We start from the raw sequence: 21,872 nt of genomic DNA, 5'->3' as shown, positions 1-21,872 counted from the left end.
TTTCACAAAACAAAAGGAGATAGATTAAATTATAAACTTACTGCTAAACAATGTTATATACGCACCTTGAGAAAAGACTAGTGCTTATCAAACGAAAAGAGAATGAATAAAAACGATCATATAGCTATATAAATCCTTCAAATCATACATGGATCTAGACAACATATAAAAGTAAAGCTTTAAATAAATCATGCGAGTATAAAAAAAAAGTTGGTGGTTTAACTCTTCATATTTTTTTTACCGTAAATACTAATGAAATTTTCTTAGTAACTCAAATTTACACGTGACATGATAATAAGGAAGTCTTAGAATAAAATAAAAATGAAAAGCTTAAAATACAAAGTACACTCAAAGACAATAGTGGAAACGATTATCACGATTAGATCGATTCATGATATTCGAATAATAATATTCCTCCACAAGAATAAATTCTCGTCATTAATAAAGCCTTCAAATTTATAGCACAAAGGAAAGCAGGGGAGAGAAAAAGAAACATAAAGAAACAAATAAAAGAGTAGAAGAATCTTAAAAAGATAATAATTATACCACCACGAGCAAAACACATTTGTTTTTTAAATTGACGTTCAATTTTATTTTTATTTTACGATATTTTTAATATCCGAGTGAGTATTTCTAAGAAGAAATGCGTGTTATGCTTCATGCCCGAGACATCCACAAACTTAATTAATAGCGAAATATATCGTTGTAAAAAAAAATCTTTTAGTCAAATTTCGAACCTAAGACTATAGGATCTCAAGCTTTGCCAATGAGATTTAAGTCTATAAATTTTACACGAAACATGAGATTGTGGGTTTAGGCCACCCAACAACCCTATGGGTGTCCAAAGTGGATATCTGAACCTTTTAGATAGTGGATTTTATTATCTAAACACGTATCCGAAATTTTAAATATTTGATCTGACAATGAACTAAATATTCGAAAATTTGGGGAAAAAATAATTATTATTATAAAATTTAAATAACTACTTTTAAAAATATATCGGATATCTAAAATATATGAAATATCCAAAAAAATCAGAAGTAATAAAAAATTATTCTAAATATCCAAAAATTATCAAATATTTATAAATAATATTTAATACTTAATAATTAAAAAAATCATCTTTTTTTCAAAATTACTGTCTGAATCTGAATCCAAAGATTCAGATCATAATTTGATTTTTTTTGAACACCCATACCTAACATTATCTATGATCATGTGCGAATGAGATCATATTTTGGCATTTGATTACCTTAGAGCATTCCCAACCTATTCCATACCATATATCTATATATATCATATAATTACATTAAAAATCACTATAATTTTCTCTCTGTTTAATTAAATAATATTTTTGTACATTTTTATCATTAAATTTTCTATCTCCTACACCCACAGCCAATCTCAGAAAATATTAAAAAAATATACGATGGTGTAAATAGTGAAACCTCAAATTTAACTTTCTCATATAATTAGATCTCTCATATACTCATGATCGCTCATAACTATACCGTATAATTTACAAATTCCCTCACAAAAATATTAAGAATAAACCGAAAATGCTCTAGTTAGCCGAGCTTTATTCATTGGTTGTTAACAAAAAAAAAAAAAAAGTGTAATAAATTCAGTCAAACATATTTAAGAAAATCAATTTGATTAATACTAATTTAATCAATCTTTGAAGATATTTATAGCTACTAAATATAAAGCCAGTTGCAGAGTGAGCCATTCCAACGTGTAAAGAAAGAAGCAAAGGCGTGACGGCTTTAATCGCTCAACTACGCATCGTATCTCCTCCCAATACTCTCTCTCGATAATCAAAATTAGGTACGTCAAATTATTCATTCCCCTAATTATTATTGTTATTATCATTTTCCTTTAATTCTTCACACATTGTTAATCTTTCACTAATCTCTCTTGCCTTTGTTTTTCATAATCTGAAGGGTAAACAATCAGGTCTCTTTTGGTATAATAATTTGTAACGTTTTTGATGTTATTGTTATTGTTATCGACCGCATTTGGTGACGTTGTAATGTGGATTTTATTTATTTGGAGGTGTTATTCATTGAGTATTGGTTAATTGTTGTTAACTTTCTACATTTTAAACTTCTAATTAATGAAATAGGGTTTCAGAGTTAGTTCGTTTCGTTTGCTAAGAAAATGAACTTTCGTTGACTGTTGGTCTTTTAATTTTGCATATAAATTAATCGTGAAATACTCGTATATATTTTTGTTTTATAGTTAATAATTTTGGTTATATCGACATGTTAAGAAAGGTTATTAAAGATTATTAAAAAACTTGTAATGAACAAATATTAACGAACATAAACGGGCGCATTATTTAACATTTACGAATATAAGTGAATGAGCATTGCCTTTGTTCGTGTTCGTTTATTTAGTTAATCGAACGAAAGTCCTTGTTCATGCTTGTTCATTTATTAATTGAACTTCCCGCTGAACGTTCGGTTTGTTTACAGCCCTAAGAAGAACTATGCTTCTTCAAATAAGTGTGTGTTTTGTTGTGTATTGTGTTTTGTGTATAGATAGCAGTGGTTTGAATTTTGATGTCAAATGAGTTATGTATGTTAAAATCAGTACTCGTTTCAAGTTTTTAAGGACAAACTTGTTGAATGTTCTTTTAATTTCATTATTTTTCAGAAGTAATTTAAACAGTATGTTCAATATAAGCTGTTATTTAAGTTGTTCTCAATATGTTTTATGTATTTTTGTTTTAAGAAAATTAGTCAGTCATGTCAAGACAGCCACATCTTCCACCTCGCTGCCCGATTTCAAAGTCAAACTCCCTCGATCCGCCCTCATCAGCCACCTGGACCAATGAATACACCCGTGCCCGGCACCACAAATCTCTGTCACAAACCTTTGGTTTGGAGGAACAGCCTGAATGGCTAGATGATCTATTGGGAGACTGGGATCCCGGTTTCAAATCAAAGTCTCATAGGCGTGCAGCCAGTGATTCCGGGACTGTTTTGGATGAGCTTGTTGAGTTGAAGAATCTGAATATAGAAAAGGATGATAACATTGCTGCAACTGGACTGGATTCGGGTTGTGTGTATGGGCCTAATTCGCCTCGAAGCAAGGATAAAGTGTCTGTTCAAGAAAATGCTATTGTTTCTGCTTTATCAGAGTATACTTCACATGGTCCTGTGCAGTATGCCAATTCAATTTCTGATCCTTATGTTTCTGGATTTCCGCAAGTTGATTCTGTGCAAGATCCTGCTGGTGAAGCTAACATGGAGGCTAAACCGTTTAAAAGGTTAATATCCGGTTCATGTTTGTAATATTTAGCTCTTTAGAGTTATGAAAACTGTTTTTTAACTTAATATTGTGGTACTTATTCTTGTAGGCACTCTGCACAACGGTCACGAGTAAGGAAACTTCAGTATATAGTAGAACTGGAAAGAACTGTTGAGAATTTTCAGGTAAAAACTAGTAGAAACCGTATACAGTGATATATAATATATATTCGTACAAATTATGATAAGTAATATGTTTAAGTTTATAGAAAGTTGAAATTATCAAATTTATAAAATGTTATAACTTATAAGTGTAGCTAAGCATTTGATATTTGAAGGCGGTTTTTGAGGTGATTTTAAGATAAACATGTATACCACAAAACGTAACTGGTACCTGACAGGTATGGGATATAGTTTTATGATCAGGTATAGATCTTGGATTACCAAAACACTGCCATCCCTGTTGCAATTTGAATCTTAAAATCTTGTCACGGTTTTGGATTAGTTTTTTCTTGCTAAAAACATGTTCTAACTGGTTCAAGTTGCATCTATATTAATTTAATAAAGTGTGTGGCTACTGATGCAGAATATCGTGTCAGAATTGGTTGTTAGAGTTAAACCGTTGGCAGAGCAGCGTGTTTATCTGTCAATGGAAAACAAGCAGCTTAAACAGCAGTTAGGCAGGCTGCAGCAGGAAAAGTTTGTCAAAGAGCGTAAGTTTTCCCGTCTCTTTTAGTATTTAAATCCTTTAATTTTCATTTATTTTATATCATCTGATACAAAAAAAATTGATGTATATACATACAGGCCAGTACCAGCTTATGAGAAATGAAGTTGAGGGGCTGAAACGTAATTTGGCGTATTCGCGCAATGGGAGCAAGGGGAGAACACATTTTAGGTCGAATTCTAGCGGTGATGCAGAGAAACTGAATGTAGAAGCTAGCTGGCATATGCTTGACATGGGGAAGCTTCATATTAACTGAATAATTTTGGCATCAAGGTAAAGATGATGACGAAGATGATGACGAAGATGATGACTTTCTGCAGATTGGATACATTTTAGGTAGACTTTAGACACTCCTTTTGCCAGTTTAAAGAACTTAATGGATATTGTGTTTGAGTTTTCCCATTTGTTTAAAAAGGGGACTTTTTTAGCACAGCTATGTAGTAATCTGTCTTAAAAAAAGCTGTTATCAACTCCAATGCTCGGTTTGTTATGGCTGTGTTTAAAGTCAATGCACCGAACTAAGGGTGTAAATGAGGCGAGCTTGATTGGGTTTGGCTCATTTCAAGCTATATTGCAAGCTTGAGTTCTGATTGGGTTAGCAAGTTTATTATTTGTTATCATGCTATGTGGTGCTTAGATATTATAGAGAGATAACTAGAGAAAGAGATAGGTTTAACCACCTTTAACTACCATTTCATAATAATAGGCTTGTTGCCCGAGATTGGTATATGAAACTTCTGCTCGGGTCGTTTAATAAACGAGCTTATTTTTAGGTTTGAACTCATTTAAGCTTGGCTTGATTCAAATTTTCAAGAAGTTGATTTTAAATAGCTCAATATCAATTCAGCTTATGTGCACCATGCACCAAACACACCCTAGGTATACAGTTAAGCAGATAAAAAAACATGTGTTGATGCTGAAGCAGTCAAATTAGTAATTTGATCATATATTTGACAAGATAAATATATTTATTCCGAAGGATACACGGGTTTTGTTTGAACAACGTTAAACCAAACTACAATCAACAGTCAACGGAACACCCTTAGCGTATGATTTGCACACGTGAAACCTCCATCAACAAACAGATTTGCCCCGCTTACATACCTTGCGTCATCACTAGCCAAAAACAATACCGCATTTGCGACATCCTCTGGTACCAGTTCCACACCCTGCAAATTAGCGTTTTTCCAAATAAACGACCGAAAACCTGCCCTCGCATCATCAGTTCGTTCTAGAGATGATCAAAAAAACGGTTCCTGGAACCGAACCGGAACCGAACCGGTTCCTACCCGTTTTTTGTAGGAACCGGACCCTATCTGGTTCAACCCGATGATCCGTGACCGGTTCTTGCATTTCTGAGTGGGGGCGGGTAGGAACCGGAACCGAACCGGAACCGGTTCCATCCGGAACCGGTTAGGAACCGGTTCTAGCCGTTGAATCGAGTATAGCCGTTGGAAATCGTTTTTTTGGCCGTTTTTTGACCGTTGGGGTCAAAAATAGCCGGTTTTTGGCTCCCCCAAGCACCCCATTACTAGTATAAATAGGTATTTGGTGTCATGGGTTCATCACAACACTCAAAACGCAAACCCGAACGCAAAAAAATACAAAAAAACGCTATTACAACTTTTTGAGTTCTCTAATCTCTTGTTTTCTCTTCTTCTATATTCATATTTGTTGTTATGGCTGCCTCACAATCATCGGTTGGTCAAGGTTCCAACGCCGAACCAAGTTTCGTTTGTATTGTACCTCATAATCGTAATCAAGAGATTTGGTGCAATTGGGATTTGGTTGAATTGAGTGACCATTCATTGAAGGCTCGGTGCAAGTTTTGTGGGGTTTATTTAAACCCACTTTCGAATTCAAATTTGAAGAAACACATCGAAAAACCGTATTGCAAGGCGTTGAAAAAGAACGTCGATTCGCAACAAACGCAAATGGATAGTGAAGGCGGAATATTTACATACCAAATTGATCGAGTTCAAGATCGTATGGCGAAGTTTGTGATTCAAGAAGCTTTGCCGTTTAGCCACTTCGACAACCCTCGCTTAACCGCCATGATTCGAGATACGCTTCAACCACAATACACTCACGTAAGTCGTCATACTCTTAAACGTTATTGTTTAAATTGTGGAAGAAGGCCAAAGAGGTACTAATTGCATATTTTGAAAATATAAATACGGGAATAAACTTAACTAGTGATGTTTGGTCGGCTCTACATGGTCTACCCGAATCTTATCTTTGTGTCACCGCTCATTGGGTAGACCCGTCATCGTGGGAAATGATGAAACGCACCATTGCTTTCGAACTCTTTGAGTATCCACATACGGGAGATAATTTGTTTGAAATTTTAGATTATGTTATAAAAACTTATAAACTAGAAAATAAAATATTTTCAATGGCATTTGATAACGCGTCGAATAATACATCGGCGGTTGATAAATTAAAATTAAAATATACGCCGATTTGCAATGGTGTATTTTTTCACTCAAGGTGTGTTGCACATATCATTAATTTAATCGTGCAAGACGGACTTGCTTCGGATGAGGTTACATCGGTTATAAACGATTTTAGACTAATGATACATGAAGTTTTTAAGAAAAGTAAAAAAAGACAAATGGATTATAGAAAATTTTGTAAAGATACGGGAAGAAAAGCTTTGGGAGCTAATTGGGATGTACCTCATCGATGGAATTCCACTTGCATAATGTTTCAAAGTGCTTTGGAACAAAGAGAAACTTTACAAATGTTTCATTCTAGTCTTGCCGAGAATGATTTGGCAATCCCCTTTTCAAATGAGAAATGGGAAATTATCAATGACTTATCGACTTTTCTTGAAGTTTTTAAAACATCAACTACGAAACTATCGGGAACGTATTATCCGACAAGTCCCTTGGTTCTTTCGGAGTTATTTTTAATGGTTAACAATCTTAAAGAATTTGAATATAAAAGTCCAATGTTTTCAAACATCATATTACCAATGAAGTTTAAATTAAAAAAATACTTTCTTGAATTGCCACCGGTTTTTACTTGCGCCGCCGCTTTAACCCAATGTTAAATGTTACGGGGGTTGAATGTGTGATAGACGAAATTTTTTCAGCCTTAGATATGCATGAAGTTGACCCAAACTTTTCAACAGAGGCAAAAAATTATTTTAACTTGAATTTTAAATTTATGTATGACTTTTATTTAAATAAATATGGGTCAAACATACACATGCCTATGCCAGGGGGGTCTTCATCAAGTTCAAGTGCTACTAGAGTACGAGATCCCATGATTAGCCTTATGAACACCGTTCGCAACGTAACGGCTAAAAAACAAAGGGGTAACACCCCTTCAAGCGAACTAGGAAGGTATAGTGCAAATGATTACTCTACCGGTTTATCCGAAGAGGAATATGGCACTTTTGATGTTTTGGCTTGGTGGAAGGTAAAGGAAACCGAGTTTCCGATTCTTGCCACCATGGCCCGTGATTTACTAACCGTCCAAGCTTCTACGGTAGCTTCGGAATCCGCTTTTTCTCTTAGTGGCAGTGTAATATCGGTGAGAAGAACAAGACTAAATTCGGAGTCGGTGGAGATGTGCATTTGCTTAAAGGATCACTTGGACTCAATCGATCGTATTCAACACGTAACCACTCTCGAAGATGAAACACCACTTGATGTTCGAGTGCACGACGAACAAGAAGGCATTTCTACAAGTAATTCCGAGGAAGAAGTCGCCGCTCAATAATTACGACGAACAAGAAGGCTTTTCTAGAAATAATATGTCACAACTTTATATTTATAAGTTTAATGTTTTGTTAGTTTGTTTTTGAAGATTTTAAAACATGTAACTTTTTTTTTGAACTTCTTAAAGTAAATAAAATGAATTTTATGTTAATTGTTTTGTTTATTTTTCATGCTATACAAATACGAATCGTAGTTTAGAATCCAAATCGCAAACGAAAAACGAAAAAAAAAAAAAAAAATTTTTACACTGTAACTGGTTGGAACCGGTTACAGTGCAGGAACCGGGTTAGGAACCGGTAAGAACCGGTTCCATAGGTTAGGGGTCCGAGGGTGGGAGAACCGGTTCGGTTCCCTAACCGGTTCGAGCCTGGAACCGGTTTCAAAGGAGGTTTTGAATATAGGAACCGGTTCCGGTTCCTAGTCCCAAACCGTTTTGAACATCTCTAGTTCGTTCATCCTCATGCAAATGCGCCAAAGCCAAGTTGGTCAAAACCGCATAAGGTGAAACACAGTTGAGCCGAATCCCATGGTTCCCAAGTTCAGCAGCTACACTTTTAGTGAGTCCCAACACTGCATGCTTAGACCCGTGTACGCGTGTGGGCCCAACCCCCCGACCGCACTCGCAACACTCGACAAAGAAACAATTGAGCCTTTCTTTAACGGGATCAAAACCCGAGCTGCATGCTTCATCCCAATAAACGTGCCCTTGACGTTTACATCGAATACCCTTTCAAACGTCGATATGGAGAATTCACGAATGTCAGGGCAGGGCGGCCCGCCCATTCCAGCATTGTTGACCATGATATCGAGTGTACCGAAAGTGTTGACCGAAAAGTCAACCGCACTAGAAATATCGTCCTCAATGGTAACATCACCGTGAATGAAACGAGTGTTGTCACCGAGAGTTTCACATAGTTGTTGACCAAGGTGATCGTCGATATCAACTACACAAACTTTTGCACCGTGTTTATGAAAAAGGCGAACAATGCTCTCTCCGATACCCGTCGCACCACCCGTTACCAAAGCAACCTTCCCTAATAATCTGAAAGATATATGAATCAAATGTCAAGCTGTATTTGCAGTATGCATTAAGCAAACAAAAAAAAACAAATGGTTTATGTTTGGTTACCTTTGAGCAACAAGAGGAGCATCACTAGAACCAGTGGTTGTCATTGCAAGAACTCAACTTTGGTTCTTATCTAACTGCAAATTAAACAATAAAACAGGCTTTAAAAAGAAGCTATAGTTGAAGATACAAGTGGGCTTCCTTAAACATTTGATATTAACCACACATAATAAAAGTATGGGTCACACAAGTTTTAAATTGAAATGATAACTAGCTCTACAAATTGATGATGAAATTGACTTATTTCCTAATCAAATTAACTTATCATTTCACTTGTGGTTAGTATAACTTGTACAATCTAAATAACATACTAGTTTTTAAAACTCACACGTCTTTCTATCTTCTTTTTAATCATGAAAATTTGTTATTGGAAAACTCACGGGACCCACTAGAGCTAGGGCTAACATAACATGTAAGATACAACATGATAACTAGTTGTGTCTTTTTTTCACACATGATCACAAACCTATATAGAAACAGGTTACACGACGTGATGTGTTTAGGGACACGATATATATCGCATAACTCATAAGTAGTGAAACAAAAGTCGCCAAAAGTTCATAAACTTCTCTCTTTTGAGATGCTTCCAGTGCGCTTCAGGGGTTCTCGAGTCGGGGAAAGGGGAAGGACAGAGAGGATACCATCTAAGAACCTGAGCTTTCCTTAACCAGTTGACCTTACTTCGTAACCTTAGCCTCTCATTTCTTAGTTAATACATATACTTTACTTTTTTTTTTAAATTAAAAAAGGTCGGGGTGTGTAAGGGTTATACAGAATATATTTTTATCTTTTTGTAAAAAAGTTAAAAATACAAGCAGGTCTAAACATGTCATTAACAAGTTAACATATGTTTTAAACCTGTTTGTACACAAATTAATCAGGTCTTAAACATGTCGATTTGTTTAACAAACTGAACTAGTTACGCTCAAACCCAAACTAGTTTAACTCCGTGTCGTTTCATGTCATGTTAAGTTGTTAACAGTCTGTGTTAGAATTTGTCATCCCCTAGGACCCACCATCCCTCTATTAACCAATGAGATAGGTGAACCAGTGAACCTAATTTAAACTCACATGTTTGGTTAATATATCTTGGATTCTAGTGAGGTATGACTGCCAGTCTTTGTCGGTATTATTAATCTGATAACAGAACACACGTGTCTCATCTCAAAAAGTTGTATTATTGGTTTATATTGCTCATTGACAAAGATAAGGCAAAGTGAAAGTATAAATAATAATTTTAGGTGTAAATGAGCCGAACCTTATTAAGTAAGAGTAGAGCAAATAAAGCTCGTTAAGTTATTTAGCTTGAGCTCGAGTCTTGTAGGGCCGGCCCATAAGGGTGGCGTGTTGGTCGACCGTCACAGGCCCGACATCTCATTAGGCCCATTTTTTTAAAAATATATATATATATATATATATATATATATATAGAGTGAACTACGGTTTTTGTCCCTGTGGTTTGTCCAAATCTGTGGTTTTAGTCCAATAGTTTCAAATTTGCGATTTACGTCCCTGTGGTTTCATTTCAATTGCAATTAAACCCAAATTCATTAACCCGTTAAGTCTGGTCATTAAACCCATCAGCGTGTTCCTCACGTGAGGGACATTTTTGTCCTTTTTCTCCCCAAATAAACCCCAGTCTTAATTCGTAAGCCCCCTCACGTGAGGGGCTGAGGTTTATTTGGGGAGAAAAAGGACAAAAATGCCCATCACGTGAAGGATATGCTGATAGATTTAACTACCAGACTTAACGGGGTTAATGAATTCGGGTTTAATTGCAGGTGAAGTGAAACCACAGGGACGGAAATCGCAAATATGAAACTATTGGACTAAAACTGCAGAATTGGACAAACCACAGGGACGAAAACCGCAGTTTACTCTTATTTTTATTAAAAACCATATGTATATGTAATGTTTAAACTTAAATACATGACCACTAGTTTGTTCTAGTGGCAAAGAAGTATTACTATCAACCAAAAGGTTATGAGTTCTGGTCTCATTTGAGATATGTTTAATCATATTTTTATACAAAAATTTTTTACACAACCCAAATTATAACCAAGTAAACCTATATAAAAATTTAATTGTTTAAACCAACAAAATACTCATTTTTAATTAAGGCACAAAAAATTTCGCCTTCGACCCAAATTTTTTTTTGCTTTCTCGGAGCCGGGCCTGGAGCCTTGTATGGACTAGATATTCAGGTCACATCATAGATCATAATAATTTCGAAAGTAATATTTAGTATCAGATCCCTGGATTTAAATATATCGAAATGAATAAAATCATAGATCATAATATTGTTACTAGAGAGATTGGAAAAGATGATGTGACCTGAATAAGATGAACGTTGCCGGAAAAGATTTATTGTGTTATGGTCGGAGTAATGACGTCACTTTGCACTCCCACAGAAGCACTTCACCACTTGTACTTGGGACTTGGACTTTAGACTTGTGAAGCATGAAATATATACATGTAATTTAAGGAAAGGACAAAAGTAATATAATAATAAATTATATGAAATAGATATGGTCTAAGGATGTGCGGGACTAAGGATATCCATAGAGCAGTCCGGGCGGATAAAACCAATAACATCAAGTGTAACGTGTGTGTGGTCAGTTAACCATAGGCCGGTTAACTTATTATAGGTCGGTGATGGCTTCGGTTAAGTTTGATTAATTGTTTAATGCATTTTTTTTCTGTGTTTTAGTTGAAAATGATTAACTTATAGTATTACAAACTTAATTATAAAATTTCGAAGCTGAAATATGTCAGTTTCACGCTTGGTTATTGAAGAAACACTAATCGACCCCGGGCAGATTACGGATAATCTGGGGGTTAAATAGATGTTTCCCACGAGGGTTAGGTCCGGCAAAGATGGTTCTTCTGATAACCTGCAAAACAGACACCGTGAGCTCGTCACTGAGAAGGGGGGGGGGGTACCTCCTTGTGACCACCCTCCGGCGTGAGAATCAGACTAGATTGCTCTTGAATATAAGTGTATATTAAGAGAATGACTAGAGCAGATATCAGGTAATATATCAAGATATGAGATATGAGATAAGATGATACCATTCCAAGGTGTTGGAGTATTTATAGCCGAAGGTAGGTTTCCAAGCAGGTACAGCCGGCTGAATAGTGTTTCTGTTCTGCCAACTGTGGGCTACGCACATGCCATGCTGGTGGTTGGTGGAGCGGCTGATAGTGACCAGGCCGGCTGTGTACTATTCCTGTTCCACCAACTGCATGCTATGCACGTCCTCCGACAGGTTGGTGAGTAGGCAGCGGCTAATAGTGACATACAGTACAAGAGCGTGCTGCTCGTCATACTGTTGACAGTGAGCTGTCATATCCTTGGTCAGATCTTTTGTCCATGCCTCGTCAGGTACAGTACAGAAGATCCTCCAGTATCGTACGGACTGGCTCATTTGGGCGGGAGTTTTCCCGGCTTTGTGCGGGAGTGTTCCCGGCTTGCTCACTCCTTGACATTACTGAATTATTTAAGAGTTAACTTATTATAGGTCGGTGATGGCTTCAGTTAAGTTTGATTAATTGTTTAATGCATTTTTTTTCTGTGTTTTAGTTGAAAATGATTAACTTATAGTATTACAAACTTAATTATAAAATTTCGAAGCTGAAATATGTCAGTTTCACGCTTGGTTATAGTATCCCAAGCTATGTTAAAATTTCACATTTTATAAAAGCAAGATAGATGGGCTGTTAGCAATCTCTTACGATATACAAATTATTATATTTTTTGACCAAGTTTGATAATCAATTACGATATGTCATTGTATTAACATTTTCCTTCATAAGAAGATGTTTATCGTATTATTATACTGTTTCAAGTTAAACATGTAACTTAGGCTGTTAGCTAAATTGAAATAGTGCAACCATGGTGATTATTAAACGAATATTAAAAAAAAAAACTTTAAGATAATGTTTGTGTGAAATTTATGTTTGGTTTTTTTCTTCATTCACCCATTCACCGTTTTGTTGGACATATATGCCTAATATAATAATATATAAAGTTTATGATTCACTTAGCTTTTCACGTTTATTATTAGTAGTAGTAGTAATTTAAAAAAATGTGAAGAAAAAAAGAGAAAATAGTGATGAAGCAATGATTTATTATTATTATTATTATTATTATTATTAACAAAAACCAGCCATTGTCGAACATTGCATCTGTTTGAAGAAGCAGGGTGGTTAGCGAAAAGTTTGCCAATCGTTGCGTCTTTTTGAGAGGTTACAGATAGATAAAAATTAGAGACGAACCCTCACAATATTATGGTTATGTAATCAAAAATAATTTCACTTCAAAACCTTGCCGTGTTTGGTTTTAAATCAATCGAATATCATCACTCGTAAAGTGTTTGACAATGTACATTACTTGTGTCTTGAATGGAGATTCATTAAGCCTCAAATTGTAGTTTCGATTGTTATTTCAAAAACGAGTATGATTTGCTATACCTTAGCCTATTTTTATTTTACTAACATCTATGTTAAACACAAATGGGGATGTTTTTCCATTTTCTTCTAAATAAAGTAAACATTTTTATTTATTATTTACTTGTTATAACCCAAATGTATAAGTTTTTCATAAAATCATATTTCTAAATGACATCAAATAACCATTTTGAGCTTGAATAAACTTCTATAGAGTTTGAACTGTATATACTTCAGTAGTTTCAAAGCTCAAGTTGCTAGTTACAAGGTCTATATGTCACGGAGTTATTTTTTAGTGGACGTGACGTCTAGCTCAATACGCACTAACTTTTTATTTGAGTTTGACTCGAAAAGGATGGTTTATGAACTTTAAAAGATGTTTTATATCTTAAATTAGTGCTAAAACCTCACATTAAATAGTAAGTTGTGGTGGTCGAACGGGTGGATGTTAAGGTTCAAATGGTTGCGAAAGGGTGTTAGGGATCAAAGGTTTAGTGTTCAATAGTCTATTAAAGGTCCATTGGTCGATTCTTCAACGATCGGGAATTTACTAATAATTCAAAAACCCCATAAAACCATAATTATGATGTTATACCATTTTATATAGTGTTGTTATATTGCACCTAATGGTGATGTTATCCCATTTTACATTATATTGTTATGGCCATGTCTATAATGTCAAAACACGAAAAATATGGTGTTGCAATCTCATTTTACATGGTATTGTTATAGGCGCTAGAAACCATTGTTCGTACAGTTTTTATAATTAACATTAATATGCACATTAACCGAATTCTTATAGGATAACCTCCCTCTCTCATCCGGTTAAAGGTAACTTTAATTGACTTCAAGTCCATGCATGTTTGAATTAATCATCACATGCATTCCAACCGAACACTATTTCATATATTTAAAACTTATGTGACTTATTAGGTAAAAATCCATGACGACATATTAGGATAATCGACTGGTACAAAAGTTGTTACTTTATTTGAAACTAGCTTTTAATTTCATCTCTCGTATTACATAGTTGTTTTATATTATTCTTTTCTAATATTTATATATATTTTTGGATTTTAATTTATTTATTGTAAAAAAGTCAATAATACACTTATAATTTGATAATAAAAGGGAAATAAATGAAATTTTATAATCTGATTTAAAAGCTATATAGGTTTGGTGAGACCCATAACTTGCTTATTTTTTTACGATAAAATTGTTTCTTAATCATAAATGATTTGTTTTAAAAAACAAGATATTAATTTTTAGTGTATCCTATTTTAGAGGATCTTCATATTAATATTTGATCAGATTAATTTTTAATTTAATGTGATGTTATAACCCGTTTAAGGACTGTTTGGGTTTGATGAGACCCATACCCGTGAATTTGGGTCAAATGCATGAGAAACCTTCATTAACAAATAATACAATATGGTGGCATGAGAGAATATATGAAGCAACCAGAAAACTTTAAAATATTTCGTTTATACTAAGTTTTATCCCCCGTGTTATGGGGGTTGTTTTCGTTTCTAATATTTATATATGTTTTTTGGATTTTAATTTTATTGTAAGAAAGTTAATAATATACTTAGAATTTGAGGATAAAAGGGTTTCACAAATACATGATATGTTATAACCTGGTTTAAAAGTTATATAGGTTTAGTAAGACCCATGACCCGTTTATTTTTTTACTATAAAATTGATTTTTAATTATAAATAATATATATATATATTTAAATAAATCAGATATTAATTTTTAGTATATCACTACTTTATAAGATTTTTATATCAAATATTTTGTGAGATTAGTTTTTAACTTAATGAGATGTTATAACTCGTTTAAGAAATATCTGGGTTTGATGAGACCCATACCCGTGAATCGGGTCAAGCCTCCATTTAATAATCAAGCAAATCTGGTGACTTCAAAAAATAGAGAGCGACCACATCATGACACGTATAATTTTTTTGGTTTCGTTTATATATATATTATAGGCAGTTGTACAAAACGAAACATAGTTAAAAGAGGCCAAACTTCAAACATTGGACTAGGAGTAGAGTTATAAGGACATCACTCGCGAACAGAAAAACTAAACGAGACCAACTCATTGGCCAACAAAAACGGCGACGAAAATAAATAATAATAACGATGATGATGATGATGATAATAATAGTGGAAACATCTAACCAAATTGTAACATGTAAGGTTATGATTTTGATCATTCACTTAATTGCAATTCACACGTGAATTAAACTGTTTTAGTAATAAAGGTACACCACCATACAAATTCACGTATGAATTAAAATTGTTTCAAATGAGAACCGAGGCTAGCTCTTTTTGAATAACAAAAATATGTCGTTTAAAAATAACATTTATAGAACCTAGGATCATAACATTACTAATAATGACCCGCTGGGTAACTCTAGTGCTCTACAACTTTGGACACTCAAAAAGTAGCACCACGGTATTCATGCTAAGTCTTCCCTTCAAACTCTTAATAAGTGAATGATCAAAATCATAACCTTACATCGTGTTTCCATCCAGTGAAAACATTCAATCAAGCGGAAAATCTAAAGCTCTAATTACTAATTATATACAGGAGTGTGCATGGTTTGATTTAATTATTTTTGGGCTAAATATCCGAACAAAAACCGGAACATTGATTTTCGAATTTTTGAAAACATCACTTTAATTAATAACTAATTGATTATTTCATATTTGGGCTATAACATTGAGTTGCATATTCATTAAATTCTTATAAATTACTTAAAATGGAAAAACTGAAAATGACAATCTATAAATTCCGTCATGTTCGGTATTTTCCATTTTCTTTTTCCGGTTTTTATTACACACAAAATTAAAACCGAATAGTAGTTCAGTTTTTACAAAAACATAAAACCAAACCGTCAGGTTTTGTTTTAGTCCAGTTTTTTTCAGTTTAGTTTCTTCAATTTCACATTTTTTTGTTGCATGCACTCCCCTAGTTATAGAGACAATCTCTTATCAACTATGCTCTCTTTACTTTCTTCAAGATATTCTTCTGTGAAAATTCTAGCACTATCCAATGTACTTTCATCCGTTATATTGAATAGTACGAAGTCTCGTACAAGTTATATTACTGTATAGGCTTTTGTTTACAGAGGACTCACCTAAATATCCCACCCAAAATAAATGGGACGACCTCTTAACGTGATATAATTTGAAGTTTCGTACCCACTTACGCCAACAGGTGATCTACCATGTACACATGGAGATTCCATGACCATTGTAGTGTCTTGTTTAAGAACCGAGGATACCCCATGTAAGATGAGGATTTTAAAACCATCTAATTTATGTTTTGTTTCTGAGAACACCAATTCTAGCATCTTAGTTATCAGCAAATAAATAACGAGGGTATATAATAAGGTTTGGTTGGGGAATGGAAACGAAAATGAAAACAAGCAAACATTAGTACTTCTAGTTTGGTTTGATAGATGTTTGGTTGCTTCTTTGTGCTATTTATAAACAAAAATTACACCAAGCCGACGAAATCTTAACGGTTGGCAAAAATAATATTTTTATTTAATATATTTAAAAAATAAAGTTTTAGATGCTACAGTACTAGTGCTATATATTTGACTTATGGAACCTAAAAATAAGAAACGGATAAAAGAGTATTGATTGTTTTGTGATAAGTGTTTACTGTTGTGGATGGCAGTAGACACATATTAAATCAAATGTCACACAAGTTACTCGTTTTCGAAATAGTCAAATATAGCATAGTGTGGGTATATATATTTACTAGTTGGGAACCGTATGGTATAAGAGTGTTTATTAAAAACATATAATAAATTACTTTTAACAACATAATAGAATATTTCCTTCTAAAAGCATCTACAACGGTACCTATTTGGCATCGTTCGGATCTATGTGGAAAAAGTAGACAAACATGGGTGCAAACTTTGTTGATGTAGAAGTTGTTTTTGAATAGTGTTTGTGAATGAAGTGTGTAGAAGCAAATTTGAAACAGGTGTTAAGATTTGTGTATTTTAATGGGTAAAATTGATTAGTTACACATTCCACTAGTGACTCTAACAAATTTGTGTAGAAAGCACCAAATTTGTGTATATTTTTAGAATGTTTTTAATACTTTAAATTTACTAAAGCATGATCATCCATACTCATTTGTAATACTTAATTAATTATTTTATTTAATCTTTCACTTTCATATATTTTTTTTTATTTCAGTTTCATATGGGTGCTGCTAAACGTACCTCCCCTTACTCCATTTTTACTAAATATACTCCTCCCTGAACTTATTACATAAATTACAATCAACTCTTAACATTATTTATATACATATTAGTCCCTACAACATTACTTTCATTTTATAACTTCCACTACATATATCAAATTAAAAACTATCAAGTATTACTATTAATTTATTTTTTTAATATTAATATTTTTAATATTAATATTATAAATATTTATAATATCTTTTTTAATTTTAATAGTATATATATTTATAATATCCTTATTTTACCACTTTATCTTTTACAAAATAAACCAAAAACTCTAAACCCTAAACCCGAAACCGAACCCTAAACCCTAAACCCGAAACAAAACCCTAATCCCTAAATCTGAAACCGAACCCTAAACCCTAAACCCGAAACCGAACCCTAAACCCTAAAACCGAAACCCTAAACCCGAAACCCGAAACCGAACCTTAAACCCTAAACCCGAACCCTAAACCCTAAAACCGAAACCCTAAACCCGAAACCGAACCCTAAACCCTAAACCCGAACCCGAAACCCTAAAACCGAAACCCAAAACCCTAAACTCGAAATCATAAAAAGAAAACGCAACTTGTAAAAAAAATAATATTAAATCCTTACTTTTGTGCTAATTTGGTAATTATATGATTTCAAGGGTTAATATGAAAGTTGGTTTTTCCAAGGAAGGGGAGGGGGGGGTATGACAAGCAACCAGGGGGGTACATCTAGCCTAACCCTTTCATATTGACAATATCATCGTTGGTTATTGTATGGCCTTCGGTATATTTGTATTATTTAATGCTTTAAATTTAATAAATAAAAATAAATAATGAATTAAATTTTTATATAAGTAGTGAATTTATATTAATTGTAAAGGTTTTTAAGAGAAGTTTGAAATCTTTGTGGCAATGAAGTAGAGGTTTGTGTAAGTTTTTGTTGTAGATGCTCTTTTTTTATGAATGACCAACTAAGTAACACTGGGTACTCCGTACGCGGCCCCCATTTGCTAAGGTAGCCCGAGCCGGCCACTAGTCCGGACAGACGGAGCCCCTAGCGGTCCACCTATTGAGGGATTCACCGGATAAACCCGACCACACACCCGCCAAATGGCACGACAGCGAGGAGTCGGTAAACCGGGTGAGATCAGGACTCGAAACCTAGCAATGGTCATCCCTCATATCTCCCATATAAATTGGTGATAGTAAGATTTGAACTCTCTACCTCTCACTACTAAAGTGAGTGCTCTACTATTAAGTCGCATCCAGTTTACGTCGTAGATGCTCTAATAAGTAGAATCAAATAGAAAACAAATATTTTATAGAAAGTATTAGAAAGGGCTTAATTGTCGGTTTAACTTTTCAATAGTTTTGGCAGTCCTATTTTCTTGCAATCAGAGCTTTATTTTGTTATTATTTTTGATCGTACATAAATTCTGTTTATCCATGTTTGATTTTCAAAAATCAAATTAAATAATTCAAATAGCAGGAGTTTTATTCTACATCTAATCCATTCTTCTTGTTTTTAAGAGTCTACAATCTTTGAATTCCTAACACATATTAGTCACATATAATAGCACAATGTGTATTTTGTTGTTTTGCTGGCATAAAAACAAATACTTATAACACTTACTAGAATAGTTACATATAAGAACACAATGTATATTTTTTAGCAACACAAACACCTATTAGAATAGTTACATATAACAAATATACAGTGTGTATTTTGCTAGCAAACACATAAAACAACACAGAAAGTGTAAGTGTTGTTTTATTAGATTTGGAAGCATTGTTTTAGATAAAATTTTTATATAACTATATTACAACACATATTAATATATGTTCATAATCAAACTGATATTGGTTGATGAAGAAACACTAACCGGACCCCGGACAGATTACTGGTAACCTGGGGGTTGGAGAGATGTTTTCCACGAGGGGTTAGACCCTTGGAAGATGGTTCTTCTGATAACCTGCAAAACAGACACCGTGAGCTCGTCACTGAGAAGGGGGGGGGGGGTTCCTCCTTGTGACCACCCTCCGGCGTGAGAATCAGACTAGATTGCTCTTTAAATATAAAAGTATATTAAGAGATTGCTAGAGCAGATATCAGGTATAATATGATGATAATGTAGTAAGATATGATAAAATGAGATGGTCATACCATTTGTGGTATTTATAGCCGAAGGTAGGTTTCCAAAGAGGTATGGCCGGCTGCAACAGTGTTCCTGTTCCACCAACAGTAGCCTACGCACGTGCCCTGCTGGTAGTTGGTGGGTAGGTAGCGGCTGATAGTGACCAGGCCTGCTGTATACTATTCCTGTTCCACCAACTGACGGCTACGCACGTGGTATGGCAGTAGTTGGTGAGTAGGCGGCGGCTAATAGTGACATACAGTGCAGGAGCATGCTGCTCGCCATACTGTTGTCAATAAGCTGTCGTATCTTTAGTCAGATCTTTTTCCCATACCTCGTCAGGTACAGTACAGAAGATCTTCCTGTATCGTACGGACTGGCTTATTTGGGCGGGAGTATTCCCCCTCCCGCCCTTGTGCGGGATAGTTCCCGGCTTCGCTCATTCCTTCAGGTGACACTGAGTGATTGAGAGCTAAGTGCCTTGTGCGTGTAGCCCTGCTGCGCGGGTGGCCTTCCCTGATGGCTTGTATCCGAGGCTGCGGGGACAGGTGGAGTCCTTCACCATCGGGAGGCATATCCTGCGGGACCAGCTTGCGTACTGCGCGTAAGGACGTCACGTCTCTGAGCATGGTTTGTCCTGCGGATCCAGTTGGTTTCTGCGCAGACGTCCCTCTTCAAGGTGAGTCTTGCGGGTCCAACTAGGCTCTGCTGGGACCTACCTCTTCATATAATAGCACAATGTGTATTTTGTTGTTTTGCTGGCATAAAAACAAATACTTATAACACTTACTAGAATAGTTACATATAAGAACACAATGTATATTTTTTAGCAACACAAACACCTATTAGAATAGTTACATATAACAAATATACAGTGTGTATTTTGCTAGCAAACACATAAAACAACACAGAAAGTGTAAGTGTTGTTTTATTAGAATTGGAAGCATTGTTTTAGATAAAATTTTTATATAACTATATTACAACACATATTAATATATGTTCATAATCAAACTGATATTGGTTGACGATGGTATACGATTTTTGTGGTGTGCCTATGATTAGATATCAATGCTAATATTAATTAAATGTGAGGTGCAAATTTGTGGGTATGGTTTAGAGGGTCATATTAATCTATAAATAGGGATAAAATGAGAATAATCAGAAAGTTTTGTATCAAAAGAAAAAATTAATAGAAAAATAATTAAAAACATCATAACTCAAAATTTAATCAATAAACAAAAAAAAAAGTAAAAACACAAAAACGTTTCCTTCATATTTATCGTTCTAAAAAAAGACACAATGTTAAGAAAAAAAGATTATTGTGTCTTTTATTTATCATGCGTTTTTTATTTATTTTCGTAATTAATTATGTTTTTTTTCTTGAAATTGTGCATTTTTTTTCTTGATATTATGTTATATTACTCAATATTTAGTCATATTTTATAATATATTGCGTCTTTCTTTTTTATTTATAATTTTGTCTTTTGTTAATTTTCATCGTTAGTTTTTTGAAACTTTTTTTTTTGCCACAAATTATTTTCACACTTCTCATTTTTGTTTCCATTTATATTTTAACTTTTTCTACGATTTAGATGCTTGCATCTAACCAATAAACAAAATGTCTGATTTGCCCTTAATTATGTTAAGCTACCTATTTAATTGTAACTTGATGAGGTGTCATTAATCATGATTAACAACCATCAATAAAAATATGGACGCCTAGATTTATTCTCATCATTTTTACCGGATCTTTACTCTTAGATTTTACAAATTATCATTGGATGGAGTAAATGTGAGAAGGACTTCAACAATTATTATTGGTGAATGTAAAAGAATTCTATCATGATATAAATGTGTAACGACTACGATGGTATAATAGGTGGTTGGGGTTGTAAGTTCTTTTTTTTTCTTTTTAAATTTTTTATTTATGTAATATAACATTTTATAAGCAAGAATGCACAAATTTGCAATCTAATATGTTAAATTTATTTATCGGTTTACGTTCTTCTTAATAAAGTTGTACAACAAATTAATATATAGTCAAGTGTTTAGAACATGGTTCTTATGCTAGAATTATAAAATAACAAAAGTTTCATAATAAATTAATAAAAAGTCAAGTGTTTAGTACATGATTCATATGTTAGAATGAAAAAAAGAAACAAAACAAATTGTGGCATGTTCACGTATTCTAATTGTAGAAGTTATA

The 21,872-nt window shown here is 34.0% G+C and overlaps 1 protein-coding gene and 1 pseudogene across 2 annotated transcripts; one reads left to right on the top strand and one right to left on the bottom strand.

The window, feature by feature from the left end:
- The first annotated feature begins 2,500 nt into the window (after window positions 1–2,500).
- On the top strand, window positions 2,501–4,425 carry LOC143535548 (basic leucine zipper 2-like). The gene is made up of 4 exons (XM_077029772.1): window positions 2,501–3,274; window positions 3,365–3,440; window positions 3,841–3,967; window positions 4,062–4,425. The coding sequence occupies exons 1-4, from the start codon at window positions 2,751–2,753 to the stop codon at window positions 4,235–4,237; spliced, it is 903 nt and encodes a 300-aa protein (XP_076885887.1). The 5' UTR covers window positions 2,501–2,750; the 3' UTR covers window positions 4,238–4,425.
- Window positions 4,426–4,588: 163 nt separating this feature from the next.
- Window positions 4,589–11,418, bottom strand: LOC143535547 ((+)-borneol dehydrogenase 2-like; annotated as a pseudogene). The gene is made up of 4 exons (XR_013135727.1): window positions 11,170–11,418; window positions 8,839–8,912; window positions 8,139–8,751; window positions 4,589–5,212 (listed from the first exon to the last, which is right to left on the bottom strand). The product of XR_013135727.1 is annotated as a (+)-borneol dehydrogenase 2-like (transcript).
- Between the last annotated feature and the right edge of the window lie 10,454 nt (window positions 11,419–21,872).

Source organism: Bidens hawaiensis, unplaced genomic scaffold (assembly GCF_021521415.1).
Source record: "Bidens hawaiensis isolate Kalapana, Puna unplaced genomic scaffold, B.hawaiensis_p1.1 tig00010569_1, whole genome shotgun sequence".
NCBI classification, from domain to species: Eukaryota; Viridiplantae; Streptophyta; class Magnoliopsida; order Asterales; family Asteraceae; genus Bidens; species Bidens hawaiensis.
The sequence above is the reverse complement of the archived record's forward strand: the minus strand, read 5'-3'. Positions and strand labels throughout refer to the sequence as shown.

Excerpts from the sequence above, each read along its gene's own strand:
- LOC143535548 (XM_077029772.1), top strand. The coding sequence starts at position 2,751 with ATGTCAAGACAGCCACATCTTCCACCTCGCTGCCCGATTTCAAAGTCA. Across the intron at positions 3,275-3,364 it reads GAGGCTAAACCGTTTAAAAG|GCACTCTGCACAACGGTCAC; the intron begins GTTAATATCCGG and ends TTATTCTTGTAG. Across the intron at positions 3,968-4,061 it reads GGAAAAGTTTGTCAAAGAGC|GCCAGTACCAGCTTATGAGA; the intron begins GTAAGTTTTCCC and ends ATATACATACAG.